The following is a 19,237-nucleotide window of genomic DNA, read 5'->3' as shown; positions in this document are numbered from 1 at the left end:
GAGACTGTCCATTTACTTACACTAAATACATTATGATCATGTAGGACTACTGTGGAAAGCTTCACAGAATGAATGAGGTAATGCACAGATGGCTGAAACCTGAAAGAGGAGGAAAGTAGACAGTGATGTATAAAATAAAGGCATAAAAGAAAGGTATATGAGAGAAGGGTGGTAGGGGAGGGGGCGTCTAACGGTTTCCCCTCTACTTCAGAAAGTGCTCTTTAAACCATGGAAAGTTAACCAGCAGCCTCTGAACAAAAGCAACCGATTGTTATCTGAGGATACTTGAACAAATCAGAGTGCTGATGGTAAACAAACAACGTGGCCTCAAAAGAACACAGTTGAACACTTGTAAACGGTGACCTTATTAAACTGTTCAAAGCAAATCAGCTTTTGTTAATTTTCCACACCATCACTTTTAGATTTATTTGTGGGTGAGATGTGATCTGTGCCTTGTGTTTTTTTTTTTTTTTTTAGAATTGTTTTACTTTTCTAAATGTAATCATTTTAAAATATATTTATTTTGATTTTACATTTATTAATTTATTTTTATGTAAAAACAATAGAATCATAGCTACATTTCTTAGATCATTTTAACCTCCAGTTGGGTATATTAAAAATGCAGTGTGTGAAATGAAAAGCCACCTATTATTATTAGCCTCCCTGTTTTTTTTTTTTTGTTTTTTTTTGTAAATTCTGTTTAACAGAGAAAGAATTGTTTCAACACATTTCTAAACTATTATGTTATAGGTGGCTTTTAATAATTCATTTCTAATAACTGATTTATTTTATATTTATTTTTTCAAGATACTTCTGTACAGCTTAAAGTGACATTTAAAGGCTTAACTAGGTGCATTAGGTAAACTAGGCAGGTTAAGGTAATTAGGCAAGTTATTGTAAAACAATGGTTTGTTTTGTAGACTATCAGAAGAAAATAAAGGGGGTAATAATTTGAGCTTAAAATGGTTTATAAAAAATAAAAACTGCTTTTATTCTAGCTGAAATAAAACAAATAAGACTTTTCAGAAGAAAAATGTTATATGACATGTTGTGAAAATTTCCTTGCTCTTTGTTAAACATCATTTGGGAAAAATCTTTAAAAAAAGAAGAAAACAAAAAAAGAAAAATCAAAGGGCGGCTAATAATTCTGACTTCAACTGTATGTATGTATACTGTATGTATATATATATATATATATATATATATATATATATATATATATATATATATATATATATATATATATATATAAACAAAATGTTATTTGGCATATAATAGAACTACATATCCAAAAAAATAGCCTGTCTATTTGTTTTATTTAATATTTGCAGTAGAAAATAAAATATTAAAATAAAAATATAATTCTGACTTCAACTGTATACACAGACACACACACACACACACACACACACACACACACACACACACACACACACACACACACTATAAACCTACACACTATAAACCTAAAAAGGTAAGGTAACTCAAACCATTTAAGGAAACTGATAGCACCAAAACCATTTAAGTTCAAAAACTAATCCTAATGAGTACTGTGAACTTGATTTATTTGAGTAAACAAAGCACTTTGAGCACAGTAAAATCCAATAAATGAAGAGAACTCAAACTGCAAAACCCATTAAGTTAAGGCAACTCAAACCGTTTGAGACAACCAATTGCTACAAACAATTTGAGTAAAAAAAATGAATCCATATGATTACTGTGAATTTACTCCATTTAAGATAAAGTAATTATGTATTTATTAACATATCATGTATTCACTATGGTGTTTAGAATTTAAAATTATTAAATTACAATTATTCTTTAAGTTAAAGAAACACACACAAAACATATAATGAAATAATGTTTTCATTCTTTTTTGTGTGAGCTATTCATTTAAAGCTTAATTGGTCCAGGAGTTGAATAGGTATGGTTCAGTGCACAAAATCTATTTAACAATCAGTGTAAGACAGCTGGTAAAATGGAGAGGTTGTTTTATGTATGTATATGTATGTTACATCGATTGACCCAGGTGTTGAACGGCACAGGTTTCACTTCACTATGTCACGCACTTCACAGAGTTTCAGATCAGAGGAAGAAATCTAATTGTCGAGGAAAAAGCGCTTATAGTCGCATAGTGAAATGGAAAAGCTGACAGGCTCGTTCGGCGCAACGGAAGCCACCAAACCATACAAACTCAAGCAGCTCGCTTCCTAACTTTTTTTCTGTTTGACGCAAGCTCGTCCCCTATTTGTGACCAATATCCTAAACTCCTGACAGTCATCAGAAGACTTCATCATCACGGTAGACTCTAAAAAGCCTCTTGTCTTTGGAAATTATCGTGTCTTTCTTTTTACACAAGGACTAATGTAATCCTTAACACACCTCACTTACAGTAATACATTTTAATATCCACAGCTTCAGTTTACTGTAAAAGAAGCAATAAAAAATGGAAATGCACAACCTTTCATGACTAATATGACCTGCTTCAGTTCTTCAGTGAAGCACCTCAATGCCATTGTTATGCAAATCCCAGTGATACCACTGATTCACTCTCCAATGATGATAATGAAAATTACTAGATCATTAGGAGCTGGTTTTAATGACCTGAAATTATCTGTTGCTCACAGGTATTTTTTTAATACAGAGATCAACACTAATCTAAGCATTTTATTGTAATAATATAAACTGTAATACTCAAATACTTCTTTTTCTTAGCATTTGCTCAAAAGATTACTAGTTTCTCTGTCGTCACCAGCTCTCCACAGTTCTGAAAAGCTTCCAACTGGGTCAGTTGTGTATTTCTCTATCCGGCCAATAGAGGGGGTCCAAGAGAAATGTTAGTAGGCTACCCTTCACGCAGTTTCCCACCTCTCATCTTTTATTTTTTAAATAAAAACCCGAGTACCTGTAATAATTTTGATTAATTTCTAGTATTCTTCACCCTTATTAGAAGCAAAATTATTTTAAAACAGCCCATTTCATAGAATCTATTCAAGGTATTTTTTGAGTGTGTGTGAAGACTGCATCACAAATAATCATTCATTACATCAATAATTATGATTAATATACAAAATAACCGCAATACATGCTTGTAACATTAATATAATGCTTCGACATAATATATGATGTTTACTATAGCATGCCATATGCAATTTGGAGGTTTAATTCTAGTTTCTTACTTAGGCTACCTTAATAAGGCTAATAAAACCTCGCTTTTAAATGTGTTGATGTTAAGGCGTCTAATCGATTACCGAGTGCCACTGATAGATCCGTTTCTCTGAGTCAGTCAGACGGTCGCCGCTGTCCGTTCTGAAGATGGAGGAAGCAGGCGAAGGGAATCAGTATTTCTGCGCGTCTATCGCACTGCAGTGGATACACAGCATTTAGACGCCCTCTGTTACTCCATATCTGATGAGATGGATGTCTGTCACTTGGCATATTGCTGAAGGTAAGCGAAAATGTCGGTTCTGGGTCTTAATGTTTCCCTTTTGTGGTTTAAATGGTCTGTGCCTGTATGTTTTGCTTTGACAGGTCCAGGACGCGTTTGGATAAGGGTGCGAATTTTGAGGAAGTTTAACCCCCTCCCCTTTTTACCCCTCTAAAACGGGTCAAAGTAAAGATGGGTTCTTAAAGTGTTTATTGTTTGTACATGTAGCTGAGTATGTAGCCTACGTTTCATCAAGTTTTCAAACGTCCCTGTTGGCTAACTTAAAAAGTTATATCATAAGTTGGAGTGGGATTCATTTAATTTTGGAGAACAGAAATATACTTTATGTTAACTGAAGTATAGCTGTAGGTGCTCACTGACCGCAGAAAATAATCAAAAATGTTAGTATTTATACAACATTCGTACAACTAGCCGGGATACTTGAAAATCCTCGTTCCAGACTTGGGTAAGAGAATTTAGGGCTTTTAGCCTCTTCCAAATATATGGAAAAAAAAACAAAATAAAAAAAAATTTTGGTCCTCAAATAGGGTATATGCACACAGACTTTTAATTTTCAGCCAGCCTGACAGCTTCCGGTGAACTATTCTTCCATTAAGTTACAATAGCCAATCTAAAAATAGCTAATCTGTTTTCTTAAAATAAAATAAGTGATCTAAGTGTCTGCCTAATAGATATTTGACATGAAGTGGATCTCAGATGGGACAAAAAGCACTGCATTAAATTAGATTTTTCCTGCCATCTCTTTAATATGGACATTTATTTTACCTCAGAATTTTGAATGGAATTTCTGCGCTAGCCTGTTGGTACTGACAGCACCAGCGGTTACATATCATCTCGTTTTATGCTTAAACAACTAAATTAATGCTTAGGTTTATTTAACTGATTGTATTTTAATTGCATTAGGATGTTGATGCTGTAAAATGAACCTTATAAAATTTAGAATAGTTGCAATAACTTTTCACCGGAAGTTTATCGTTGATTGAAAAACACTATCTGTGCATTTACGCCATTTAGGTTTGGCGCCCTAGCGTGCCTAATCTATGTTTTGAACACTTTCAACTTTTGTGTGTGTGGCCTATAGCTGCTATTTTTGTGTAGGACAAGCATTTGGAACGTTAATAACTTAATAATTTGTATCAGTTGGCTAGAGTAACTATGCTCTGATTGTAGACAGTGACAGAATTGCAGATTAAAAGCTATATTTCAATTACAGGTAGGCTATATAAGTACACACATTTAGTCTTTTTTTTTAGCTATTTATTACTTATTTAGGCTACTTTTACCTCGTAAAACAGCAAACACCTGTCGCTAATGTAAGCGTACTCTAACATATTAATAAAAAATGTGAATAAAACTTCAGAAACGTGTTTACTTTTACATTGCTGCACATTTTAAAGACCCCAAACTTTCAATTTGAGACCCTTACGCCCGTAATTTGCACTGTTGCAGACAGTAAAGAACTTGTGTTTCTAAAAAATAATAATTATATTAAAAACCTTACTGTCATTACGCGTTAGTAACACTAAAACATTGAGTGCCTAAGCATTTAAATGGAGGTGCCTATAGGCGAATGTGTCACATGAATGCTGATGCACTGAGCTGCACATGAAGCATATAGAAAACACGCACAGAGTCATCCCACAACCTTTGACGGAGTGTCAGACAGGTGGAAATATTGGGCTCTAAGCCTGTTGTAGGCAGTTCCCATCATTTCCTTATTTATGGCTTAATTCCCTTGGAACCGGTGGATCCAGTTGAGTATTCGTCTCAGCCTGACATCGATTGACCCAGGTGTAGAACGGCACAGGTTTCACTTCATTGTTTCACGCAGTTTCAGATCAGAGGAAGAAATCTAATTGTCGGGGAAAAAGCGCTTAGACGCATAGTGAAATGGAAAAGCTGACAGGCTCGTTCGGCGCAACGGAAGCCACCAAACCATACAAACTCAAGCAGCTCGCTTCCTAACTTTTTACTGTTTGGCGCAAGATCGTCCCCTGTTTGTGACCAATATGAACTCCTGCTGAACATGACAGTCATCAGAGGACTTCATCACCACTGTAGACTCTGAAAAGTCTCTTGTCTTTGGAAATAATTATTACTCGTTTCGTTTTTTCTTTCTTTTTACGCAAGGATTTCTTTGGACACTTCTGCGTTTTCACAGGGGGGAGACCAGACAAAAAAGGTAAACGATTGTCGCAGTCATATTTTATTGACGAGTCGTGTAGTTTAGGATAAGCCTGGAAAGACTTCTGTATTATAATACTGACATATGTAGCAATCGTCTTGGGGAATTATGTATTGTTATACTTTAGATGACACTTATATCTGTATTAATATCCGTTTATGTGTCAGTGATGTGACGTTAATTTATCTAATAATTCTATGATTAACATATTTTCAATTTAATTGAAAGTATTTTTTAATAATTATAGGCTATTTATGTGTAGTTGACCCTGGAGTAAACATATCTAGATGCAATTGTCTGGACTATTAAAGAAAAAAGTAATTAAAAGTTATTGAACACGTTGGTGTAAATCACATTGGTATAATTTATCTAGCATTTATTAATCTATTAGAGAAAAATAATGAAAAAAGGAGAAAGATATATTAAAAAAAGTGTATTTTTTTTAAATATTAAAAATGAATAAATTGTGTGGTATATCAAACAAGCTGGAAGCCATTTTGTTCTAATGTGAAGACCCCTGAAGACCCTCATCACTGTCATGAGCTTTTTACATTTTTATAAAGATGTTTCATGCAGGCCAAATGTAGTAATCTTAAGACGACATTTCGGACTTCAGGACTCAAAAAAATCTATACATATTTCACAATTTGAATTTAAAAATTTGAAAACGTAACTGAAAATGATGCACGTGTTTTTAGTATTTATTTAATTTATTTATAACCTAGTATTTACATCTTAGGACATAATTTCTTTTCCTCTTGAAAATAGTTATTCAGAAATAACTGAAGCCAACATGAACATAACGATTGTGTTTCTTATAACCTGCGCTTGCGTCTTGCATTTGAGTTTTGAGTTCTTTTTTTAAAAATTCAGACATCTTTATTCGTCATTGACCCATAAAACCTCCCTCTATCTCAAAGGGATTGAGATACAGAAACAGACATTACTTATATGCAGTCTGTTAATATTCAGGATATAATAGGCACAATAGTGTTGAGCTGTAGTGGATGGTGAAGGCTGTGTGTGCCGTGTAGGGCCCTTGGAGAAGCACGGCACTAAACATGAGGCCGACCTTACTCCGAATGCTTTGCAAGACATTTCTTCACTCTATTGTTGTTCAGTGAATTTAATTTGAAGTGTATTTCTTAGACTTTGATCTTCATTTCCATATCAAGGCGATGCAATTTGTGTCTCATTTCAGACACAAACTTTGATCAGGGTCAGTGTTTCCAGGTGCCATCATTAGATTATTCCTCTTAATTAATGGGATTTTTGGAAAGATGCTTCATGATGTAATTCCTGAATCGAAGAGGGCTAATTAGACCCCCCAAAAATCTAACTTTGTGATTAACTGATTTATCCGTTTTTAACATTTGTATGTACGTTATAAATGTGTCATGCCGTATTTATCAAACACTTATTTATTCATTTTTTTCCCCCTGCAAGTTAATGAAAAACAGCAGCAAACACCTTGGTTTAGAAATTTTAAAGAAACTGACTTTAATGGTATGAAAATTAACGCCAGTTCTTGATTAACTACATTAAAATTAGTAAGCATTTTAAAAGTACTTAATATAAAATCACGTTTCTCTTTCCAAACTTGGCTTAGTTCATATAAATGCCTGCCATGTGTATATTATAATATAAGAAAGAGCTTTACGCGAAGATACTATGTGTTCTGACCATGAAGACTATATTATTACACTTGGAGCCATTTTTGCACTTTCTGTTCATCAGCAAAGCACAAAGCAGCTTACAGAAGGTCTTATTTATGAACATAAACGTCACAGAATTGTCAATTTTATCTGCCATCGATAAAGAACAATACATTCTTTTGCATCCGCTCTTGAATATTAGACTGGTAAATGCTTATTTCTCTTGTGATTATCGCTTTTTAATGTTTTCGTAGACTTGCGTTTGATTTTGTGCTTTAATCAAAGCTTGAATTGTTTTATTCTGCATGCGTTGAAATCATATAGTGTACAGATTCAATAATATTGTTGCTAAATATGTTTTTTATCCAGTATTTAGGCCAGTCTGATATGATCTGATGGTCCATATCCGTCACAAGAGGCGTTGTTGATTTTTGCAGCTCACTTGCTCTGTCTAAGCATTTAATTTTAGCCAATAGAAGGACCTGAAACTCAGTGGAAACATGGCATTGTTCACACTTTGCATGTATCTCTTTTTCTGATTAACCAGGAAGTTGTTGCTTACTTCCCTAATACTTTTGAAGACACTTGAAGATATGTCTATAAACTGTATTATTAACTTTTTACTGTGTGTGTTGTAGTGATATGCACATTATGTGCCAGAAGTATTGATTATAAAATGTTAAAAATGAATAACAGATGAACTGTCGACAATTAGCATAGTGTTTGCAACACTCATTTTTAATAGAAAATCTTGCTTAATATATTTATTAAAGTATTAAAATGTCCGCATTTGATTTTTCTAGCTGTTTAATTATGCACTGCAAATCATTTAAGAATTGCTGCCAATCACGTGTAATAATAGGCATTTCTACATCAAGGTCATACAGAATAAAATATAATCATGAATTAATTTGCAACTCATCCTTATTTTACAGCTCTGCCCCCTGAATACGGAAATGGAGACATCGAATGGGTATATAGAAAGTAAGTCGACTTTTTGTTTCCTAATGGCCACATTTAAGAAGCTATGACCGTCTTTTATTTAGCTCGTAATGGTATGCTGAATGGTCTCTTCGACAGGTTTAATGCCTGTAAAGATCACTCAGAAACATTTATCTAAGTTTATACAGCCAAAGTGTGAACGTTGAATTGTTCCTCATGTATGAATATTTGGCTTAAGGGTAATTTATTTTCTTAGTGAAATCTACTGTATATTGTCTGTACTGTAGGAGGGCTAATTAAAAACTATGACAGCTAAATGGGATAATAATAGTGCACTAATTCTTCTACTGTAATCAATCAGAACACATACAGACCTAAAATAGCCATGCAGTTCCGACCATCACAGTGATTACATCATGTCTTCTCTCTTTCTCTCATGGTAGGTGTGTGTATATATATATATATATATATATATATATATATATATATATATATATATATATATATATATATATATATATATATATATACACACACACACACACAACATACACACACTTCAAGATTTTTTTATTCTTAAATTGAGCAACATATTTGATGCAGTGTTTATCAAGGAGGGCTTTCCATAAATCAAACTGCGCAAAGAATTTACGTTTGATATTTGTTCAACATGCTTGTTAAGGGGAGGCAACTCAATTGTTTTATGTTCAGTCCACTTAGCTAGTATAGCTAATAGCTAGTATGTTAACCTAATTCCTTCATGTTGTCCGAACACAAATTGATTGAGTGGAACCCAGCATTTCTTTACAGTGTAATCGTATAAAATAAAATCATACTCATAATGGTATGCTAAATGGTCTCTTCAACAAGTTTAATGCTTGTAAAGATCACCCAAAAACATTTCTATAACTTTATACAGCCAAAGTGTGAATATCGAATTGTTCCTGCTGTATGAATATTTTGCTTAAGGGTTGTTTATTTTCTTAGTGTAACCTACTGTAGATTTTCTATACTATAGGAGGGCTAATTAAAGACTATGAAGCTAAGTGGCATAATGATAACACTCTAATTCTTCTACTGTAATCAATCAGAACACATACAGACCTAAAACAGTCAAGCAGTTCCGACCATCACAGTGATTACATCATGTCTTCTCTCTTTCTCTCATGGTAGTTGTGTGTGTGTGTGTGTGTGTGTGTGTGTGTGTGTGTGTGTGTGTGTGTGTGTGTGTGTGTGTGTGTGTGTGTGTGTGCGTGCGTGCGTGCGTGCGTGCGTGCGTGCGTGCGTGCGTGCGTGCGTGCGTGCGTGCGTGCGTGCGTGCGTGCGTGCGTGTGTGTGCGTGTGCATGCGTGTGCACGTATATATATATATATATATATATATATATATATATATATATATATATATATATATATATATACATATATATATATATATATATTTGCGTAAGAGATGTCTATTTCTTTAGTGTAATCTACTGTAGATTTTCAATACTATAGGAGGTTATATGGATAATGGGATAATGATAACACACTAATTCTTAATTAATCAGAACACATACAGACCTAAAATAGTCAAGCAGTTCCGACCATCACAGTGATTACATCATGTCTTCTCTCTTCTCTCTCTTCTCTCTTCTCTCTTGCGTGCGTGTGCACGTATATATATATATATATATATATATATATATATATATATATATATATATATATATATATATATATATATATATATATATATATAGTTGAAGTCAGAATTATTAACCCCCCTGAATTATTGGCCCCCATGTTTATTTTTGTTCCCCAATTTCTGTTTAACAGAGATTTTTTCAACACATTTCTGTACATAGTATTTTTAATAACTCATTTCTAATAACTGATTTATTTTATCTCTGCCATGATGACAGTACATACTATTTTACTTAATATTTTTCAAGACACTTCTATACAGCTCGAAGTGACATTTAAAGGCTTAGCTAGATTAATTAGGTTAACTAGGCAGGTTAAGGTAATTAGGCAAGTTATTGTATAATGATGGTTTGTTCTGTGGACTATCGATAAAAAAATTTAGCTTAAAGATGCTAATAATTTTGACGTTAAAATGTATTTTAAACATTTAAAAACTGTTTTTATTCTAGCTGAAATTAAACAAATAAGACTTTCTCCAGAAGAAAGAATATTATGAGACATTCTTTGAAAATTTTCTTGTTCTGCTAAACATTATTTGGGAAATATAAAACAAAGAAATAAAATAAAAAATCAAAGGGTGGCTAATAATTCTGACTTCAACTGTATAAACCAACACACACTTCATTAATTATTGTGTTTTTTATTCTTAAATTGAGCAGCTTATTTGATACAAAGTTTATCAAGGGGCGCTTTCCATAAATCAAACTACACTCAAAAAATTATGTTTGCTGTTTGTTCAACATAATTGTTTGAAATGAGCTGAAACAGCACAAATATTGAGGCAACTCAAATGTTTTGTTCAATCCACTTAAATTTATAAAAGCTGATAGATTGACTTAATTTCTTCATGTTGTCCCAACACAAATCGATTGTGTGGAACCCAGATTTTTTTCTTTTTTTGCATTGTAGACATATTTTGTTACTTTGCTTATTTTGCATGTTGATTTATTGTAGATATCCTATCTAAATCCAGCAGCACTGTGGGAGTTTGTCTGCAGCAGTAAAGCCAGTTCTGCTTAATGAATGTGTGCAGTAGTCAGACGCACTATATACTGTAGCTGCCCCCGAGATCCTGTTGAAAAGCTAACTGCGCCGACTCTTGGCTCCCCTTGAGATTTGTTATCTGGACAGGCCTTCAGTACCAGGTGCACAGTGGTACCTTCAAGCCCGTTAAACTCCCCCGGCAGATTCCCTCAGATGGAACATGCTGATAAAAGATTCTTGCAGGTGTCTTGGAAAATGAAAAGTTTACAGTTTAGCTTGGTTCCATAGACTTTTGAAGGCGTTTCTTTTTCCTTCCATGAAGGGTTTTATTTTAAAAGCATGAATGAAGGCCTATCCACACTTCTTTATTTTTAAAAGCATCGTCAGAAGATGTAACCTTTTAGGGTTTGATATAAGGAGACTTGAATCTGTGCTTCTAAAGGGATAGTTCACCCAGAAATTAAGTCATAGTTTACTTGTTATTTACTTGTTTTAAACCTTTATGGGTTTCCTTCTTCCATTTAACACAATATATTTTGAAGAAAGTTTTTAATACTTCCATAGTATTTCTTTTTTTGTTGTACGGAAGTCAATGGTTACAGGTGTCCAGCTTTCTTTAAAATAACTTCATTGGTGTTCAAGAGAAAAGGGAAACTTATGATGGGTAAGTAAATAGTAAATACATTCAATTATTTTGTGAACTATCCCCTTAACAGCAATAAGTTATGAATATTTGAGGTATATAATATATAAATATGAGGTTCATAGTTTACCTCATATTTGGGATAGTTCAACCACAGCTTGCTTTCTCTTTCCTAACACAGTCTTAAGTGCGTTCATCTCAGATCACAGGCTAATACTTGAACCTTTTGTACAGTAAACTGCTATTGATATGCTAATAAGACCTTGTCCCCTTCAGCTTGTCCTTTTAAAGAAGAGCAGTTCAGCTTTGGCAGGTGGCGAGGAGCGTGAGTGGGAATGTGTTTTGTGTTTGATGTGGAAGGATGGTTTGGAGGTGTGTGGACGGACAGGATAAACCTGATCCACACTCGAACTTTAGCATCTATGACATGCCACAACCAATCACTCTCTTTCCTGGGAGAACCGATCCTGTTAAAAACTTCTTTTTTTTGTTGTTGTCTAGTATCGCCTCTTTGGCACAGAACCTGCTTCCAAGCTCCACCTTCATTACTGGAATAGAGCCGGCGGCAACCATCATGCACAAATCACGGCAGGGCTATTTGTAGAGTAATATTTGCATAGTAAAAGATCGTTCACACCAGGGATTATAACTGTAACAATTACAATAAAAATATAGCCCATGACTATAGAGCGCTAACTGTTGGTTTCTGTAGGAAAAAAGGCATTTAAAATGACTGTTTACGGGGATAGTTCACTCAAATATTGTATTTTTTTTTACCATTTATGCAGTAGTTCTGACCTTTTATAAATTTATTTTTTTCTCATGAACGAATATTCTGAATAATGTTAGAAAAAACGCAGCTATTCATAAAGTCAGTGGCTTTATTTTGTTCAGTATTCCTTAGTACATGAAGAGTTCAGATCTCTAAGTGCCGTTGTTCTGTTGATTTGTCCTACCTTGTCAGATTGTCCTACTTCCCATTCTAAAAGTAGGTAGCACATTTTGATGATGCAGTATGCTAACCATCAGCACATTTTGCAACCAGTGTAAATTTTAATGTGGAGTATTGTGATATGAAGCTGTAATATCGCCTTTACCTACCTAATCCCTAACCCTAACCTCAGGACCATTCAAATACAGTGTTGCAGAGTGTCTGCAGGGTCTTAAAAGTATTAAAAGTTGATAAATCAATTATGAGAAAATTAAAGCCCTTAAAAGGCACTAAAAAGTGTTAATCCCGTTTTTACGAGGTCTTATATTTTGTTCAAGCATTTTCCAAAGTTTAACAGTGGCTGAAGCCTGTCGCTTAAAACAACAGTGTAATTTATTCTTTCAAGTTTCTTTCGAGCTTATCTGAATTCTGTTGCATGGTTGTGCTTTATTGATTTATTTAACTACTACTGTTTATTAACAACTGTTTATTAGGTTCAAGGTTTAAAACTAAATAGAACTTGAAGTGGTGATGAGGCTTAAAATTTTCTGAGAAGGTCTTTAAAAAGTCTTAAAAGGTGTTGAAATTATCTTTAGGATTCCTGCATACCCTGTGTTGGTAGCATAATCTGATGCCTAGGATAAAATGTCAGGACACCTATTTGAAATGTTTCTGTAAAATTTGCATTTTTTCTGAGCCACCTATATGTTTTTGTTCAGGTATTACACTTTAAAGGCAATGAAAATAATCTATTCTTTGCATTAAGGGTAAAATGCTAAAATGCTGAAACTACACACAACATCCAGAGAAAAATGATCATTTTTGATGAAAATTTCAGAGAGCAGAACTCTTTTTGCATCTGAACTCTTCATGTTTTTTTTTTGTGTATTTAACAGAAGAAAGAAACTCAAGGAGGTTCATAACAATTGGAGGATGAATAAATGATAACAACTTCAATTTTGGGTGAACTATTCATTTTGACTTAACATTTTAAAGACAAATCCATTATTGAGTAAATCAATGACTGTACAGTTATTTAATTAGCATGCTTTTATCCAATGCATGCTTTTGAACTCTGAGGTTGTGAATTTATATATATATATATATATATATATATATATATATATATATATATATATATATATATATATATATATATATATTTTTTTTTTTTTTTAAATATATATATTATGTATTTTAAATGGAATTGCTCACCTCAAAATTAAGTATTTTCTATCCTTTACTCTCCTTCCACATTCTTTTGTTGAACACAAAGAAAGATATACTGAAAAAAGTATACTGACTTCCATAGTGTTTTGTGTTCCTACTACGCATGTCAATGGCTGCTGATTTTGAACATTTTTTGAATGTTTAGAAGCTTTTGAAGTTTCTGCATGATATTGGAAAAATCTAACTTTGTATTTTTTTTAATTCTGTGATTCATATTGCAATATGAATATATTGCATTATCTATTTGCAAAAATTGATTGGGATGATTCTGTAGGGGAGTGCATATGCGTAAAATATAAGAAACAGTTTACAAGCACAGATGCATATAATAAGAAAAAAATACAATTGAAATAAAAAGCGTTTTATTGCTTTCCACAGAGTCAACCTGTATTCAGGTATACAATAATTAAATAATCAAATGTAAAATAAGTCTAAAAATGTATAAAATGTATAATATAGTCTTCGTTTTATAAAAAATAAAATAAAACAAATCATCGTTTTAATTTGTCAAAGTTACAAACAGTACAATTTCTTAAGACTGAATGCTTTTAAAATCCTCAAAGCCCTCAAAAATCCTTCAAAAATAATCAGTTATAATCCAGACTCAACATTGCGTATGCATAATGTGACTATTGCGAATGATCACATTGCAATATCGATCCTGAAAGAATAAAATAGATCAAGTGCAAGTAATTTAAGGGGTATTTTTGTTTTGTTTGAGCTATCCTTTTAATGATGTTTAAAAATTTCCTTAAGAAACAAATAATGAGAAAATATTTCCTGAATCAAGGGTTACTGAAAAAAATATGCAAGCAGTAATGCACGTTTAAACAATTCGTTCACTCATTCCTTCGTTTTTCTTTGGCTTAGTCCTTTTTTCATCAAGGGTCGCCACAGCGAAATGAACCACCAACTTATCTAGAATATGTTTTACACAGCGAATCCCCTACTTTTATCAATAATAAGAAAAAAACTGCAATAACGTTTTGAACATTTTATCAAGCTGGTGAATGAGAAAATTATTGAGCATCAATCAGAATGACCATAAATCAGAACTTTAAAGAGTGATCACATTCAAAGCAGCACTAATTGTCTAATGATCTTAATGGCATTAATGCAATCTTTTATTATTATTATTTATTTATTTATTTATTTATTTATTTTGCAATCAGATTGATTTTAGGGAAATTATAGTGAACGATGCAAAGAAATCATACACATTTGCTCTCATAAATTCAACAAAAAATCCAACTTGACCATGTATAATTTAAGATATGATTTATGAGAGCGTGATATTTTAGTTTCTTTTTATAATTTTCAATTTAATACTTTCTAAATGTTTGCAGTATCCAACATGCACTTCTATGATTCAATCAATACCTGATGAATAAAACGTTTGTTCTCAGTGAATATTTTTGTATTACAGAAGTCACACATGCTGCGTTTCACATTGAGTTTCACCCGTGGGCCACTATTAAAAACACCCTCTGCTATTTTCCTCATTGATCCACTAAAAACAGCATGGAACAGTCCATTTCTGTAGGTTGTTGTTTGATTGGTATACACACAGTCTAAGCGAATGAGTGAATCGGGATCTGATTCTGACTCAGCAGTGTCACAGGCCAGACCTGTAGTCACTCCAGTAGTCTCCACAGGGCCTACGGATTTTCAGCATGCATCACTGCATGGGGGCAGATGGTAGCCTTATTAATATCAACCGTATGTCGCAGACTGTCATTACAAGAGAGCTCTTGGGCCATCAGCAATCATATGTGTGGGAATGTCAATGTGATTCGTAAAGCAAATTCAACAAAGTGGAATCATTGTAAAACTGAAAACCACAAATTTAAGCATGCGTCAGAGAATGTAGATGATAACAGAGCCAAGCGCACACTACGAGGCTGTGTAATTGGAAAGCGGGTAGCAAAGAAAGTCATTTTATAGATCGTTTGCATATATGCTACCATAGTACATTTCATATATAGTTGAGGTCAGAATTATTAGCCCTGCTGAATTATTAGCCCCCCTGTATATTTCCCCCCAATATCTGTTTAAGGGAAAGAAGATTTTTTAAATACATGTCTGAAGGTAATAGTTTCTAATAACTGATTTCTTTTATCTTTGCCATAATGACAGTGCATAATATTTATTTTATATTTTTTAGGATACTAGTATTCAGCTTGAAGTGACATTTAAAGACTTAACTGGAGTTATTAGGCAGGTTAGGGTAATTAGGCAAGTCATTCTGTAATGATGGTTGTTCTGTAGACGTTTGAAAATAAATGCTTAAGGGGCTAATAATATTGACCTTAAAATGGTCTTTATAAAATTAAAAACTTCTTTTATTCTAGTCGAAATTAAGCAAATAAAGCTTTCTCCAGAAGAAAAAAAATTATAGGAAATTTTGAAAATTTCCTTAATCTGGTAAACATAATTTGGGAAATATAAACAAATAAACAAATAAATAAATAAATAAATAAATGAAGGGCTAACAGTTTTGACTTCAACTGTATATCTAACATTGTCTTATAGTTTGGAACAATTTCTGTTTTGGCTCATTAGTTTGGCTCATTAGTCTTTTGGAGTTAAAACATTAATTATTATTAATAATTATTAATGCAACCTTGATGCATATGTATTTGTAGAATATTCCATTCAGACACATATTTTATGAGGACTTGAGTATTTAAATAATCTGCTTGGTGGAAGTTTTAAGGAATCAGTTTGCTAATATTTGGCTGTAAACCCCAAGTTCCACCTGATTTGTTAGTACATTACACCAGCGGTTCCCGAACTTTTCAGCCTGCGACCCCCAAAATGACAGTGCCAGTGACTCGCGACCCCCAATATCCTCTGAGGTGGTTATAAATAAAGAAACGTTGCATGCAATGGTGCACACACACCAATAGACCCAAGTCTATTCTTCGTTTATTTTTTTTAATCTATGTGAATGCTGTAAAAGGGCCAGAAAGTTAAACCTGGTGTTATAAAATCAATAAGCTGTATCTGACGGTATTGCTGTGGTTTTAATATAATGCAATTACCCCAGGGGTCGCAATCCAATAAAACTATAAGCTACTATAGTAACTATATAGTATATAGTAACTATAAACAACTATTTTTTCTCTTCAGTAGGTTATGGATAAAATATGGTAATTCTTATGGTTTAATAAAAACAAATAAGTTTTTATCTGCTTTAAGCCTGGCTTGCACTGTGCGATTTTTAATACAATTGGAACATGTACGAATGCTCAGATATGATGTCTTTGGCGCACTCTATAATCTCAGTTTTCATAATGTCAGACTGAACGACAATCAGAATTTGCCAAACTCAGACACACAAGAAAACTCAACCGGAATGTGATGTCATCCATCCTTGACACTTTCTCTATCCCATATTCTAATATAATACCTCACAAACTGTAGGGATATTTTTGCTTACAGCATGCCTCAATAATAATTTTAATATATCCAAATATATGTTGACGTATTTCCAACTGAAACATAATATTGACTAGGGAGCGGGGTTTTCTTTTTAGGCTCCTCCTCTCATCTTTCACTTGCACAAATGTAATGGTTAGAGGGCGTGGCTAAGCATACTGTGTATAACTCAAACTGTCAAACTGATGCCATCAGAGAAAGACTGCCTTTCAGGACAGATGGACATGGTTAGATTTTTATTAAATATTACCTAAAGAGTGTAGTAACAGGGAATTATTGTTCACTTTAAGACTAACATGTGCGTTAGCAGAATAAGCATTTATAAAATAAATTTAGATTTTATTCAAACTTTTAATTCCACATTTTTTTTTTAATAGATCTCTTGTAGAGTGTGGAAAGTTGTGCTACCATGTACTTTTTATTAAATCTACATCTTAGTTGCTCATTTGGATTATTCCTTAATTAATTGTTTATTAATATACAGGTATAGCGTATGCCCTTCTAGCTGCAACCCATTACTGGGAAACAAACATCCTCACTCATTCACACACATACACTACGGACAATCTAGCGAACCCTATTCACCTGTACCGCATGTCTTTTTACTTGTGGGGGAAAACTGAGGGAACGCGGGGAGAACATGCAAACTCGAAATGGCAGAAATGCTAACTGACCCAGCAAAGGCTCGAACCAGCGACATTCTTGCTGTGAGGTGACAGCACTACCTACTGCGCCACCCCGTCACCCTTTATATGTTAAATAAATGTATAAAATGTCTATTACAAACTTTTCATGCAGTGTACAATAATATTACAAAAAATGTTTTTAGCATGAAAAAATATCAGCCCTTTAAACATTTTATTACATTTGAAAGCTCATAAAAATAATTTACAAAGTGTTTCAATTTAAATAATTTGTTGCAACCTTTCCGTATTTTGATTGAGTAAATGCAGCTTTGGAAACCAGAACATTCTAATACATTTACATGACAGTGATGCATATTTTTAAAGGGTCATGAAACCTCCCTATTTCAGTTTAAGTCTACCTCAGAATTTTTTCAAAAAATGCTTCAAGATGGGAGTGGAGCGCTGCGAGCAGAGGGAGGAGTTGGCATGGCTGCAGAACTGGGGAAACAAATGTGAGGAGACCCATAATTGTATAGTTTACAAAGTTAAACTGCAAAGAAATAAGCAGTACATAATTTAATGACCTGCTACATATACTATAGTTTATTGATAATTTCATATAATATATAGGCTACACATAACCACAATTTGTTATATCATTATAAAGATAATCATGTTCATACGTATAAATACAAATTGAGGAGGACTTCTATCCTTCTGAATCCCCAGATCTAAATGCAGACATAGTGGATAGTAATGCAGCAGGTCTCTTGCTCTATCCATTCCAAACATTAGCCCTGTCGGTTATCTGGAAGATTTTAAACATAGGAGAACATGGCAGCACGGATGTAGGTGATGTGTCTGAATGGTAAGAAACTTAACTGATAAAAGACAAAGTCTGCCGTTTTCCAATTCCTATACAGCGCTTTCAACAAAAATGTTTGCTGGGAGAGCATCGTGGGGAAAGCCATGCAACAAACTCTGTGGATCATGGAAACAAATACATACGATTAGACAGGAAAGCCTAAATACTGTGTGCCGTTTGTGTCGGCGGTCCCACAGCTTGGCAGGTCTGTCATTGGAAAGCAAGTACTCTCATGAATAATTAAGAAGCAGGGTATTCTCATAAAAAAAGGAAACTAAGAAAAAACTCAGATAAAAAAGCATAAAATAAAGAAACTTAGCTGAATAATATGAATATGAAGACATTGACAAGTCATCTCAGGACAAGCGATACGTCAGCGATTTTGATCTGGCTCCAAAAAATTTAAACCTGGAAGATGAAATTAGCTGACGAAAGCTCCAATTTTATCCAGGTTTATCCATAATTAAAGCTATCAGGTGCTAACGTTCTCTTAGTTAATGCTCAACACACTTAAATTTATTAAAATCTCTTAAAAAGTACTTAAGGGTCTCTTGAACCTTTAAAAATGGAAATATTTTTCGTCTGTCAGTGCATCCCTG

At 33.5% G+C, this 19,237-nt stretch overlaps 1 protein-coding gene across 25 annotated transcripts in view; it reads left to right on the top strand.

Moving 5' to 3' along the window:
• Nucleotides 1-19,237, top strand: part of ikzf2 (IKAROS family zinc finger 2) — a 397,036-nt gene that overhangs the window by 333,085 nt on the left and 44,714 nt on the right. For 9 of the 25 annotated variants that reach the window (XM_087265836.1, XM_087265830.1, XM_087265837.1 and 6 more), the window contains 2 exons: nucleotides 3,287-3,448; nucleotides 8,224-8,272. In XM_087265836.1, the coding sequence (XP_087121962.1) occupies nucleotides 8,245-8,272 (28 nt within the window). In that variant the 5' untranslated portion in view covers nucleotides 3,287-3,448; nucleotides 8,224-8,244. Of the gene's footprint in view, nucleotides 1-3,286; nucleotides 3,449-3,531; nucleotides 3,555-5,204; nucleotides 5,631-8,223; nucleotides 8,273-19,237 lie in introns of those variants that run through there. The other 16 variants (XM_087265822.1, XM_087265826.1, XM_087265825.1 and 13 more) reach the window with 4 other exon arrangements.

Source organism: Danio rerio, chromosome 9, assembly GCF_052040795.2.
Source record: "Danio rerio strain M-AB ecotype USA chromosome 9, GRCz13ab, whole genome shotgun sequence".
NCBI classification, from domain to species: domain Eukaryota; kingdom Metazoa; phylum Chordata; class Actinopteri; order Cypriniformes; family Danionidae; genus Danio; species Danio rerio.
This window is presented reverse-complemented; position numbering and strand designations above follow the sequence as displayed.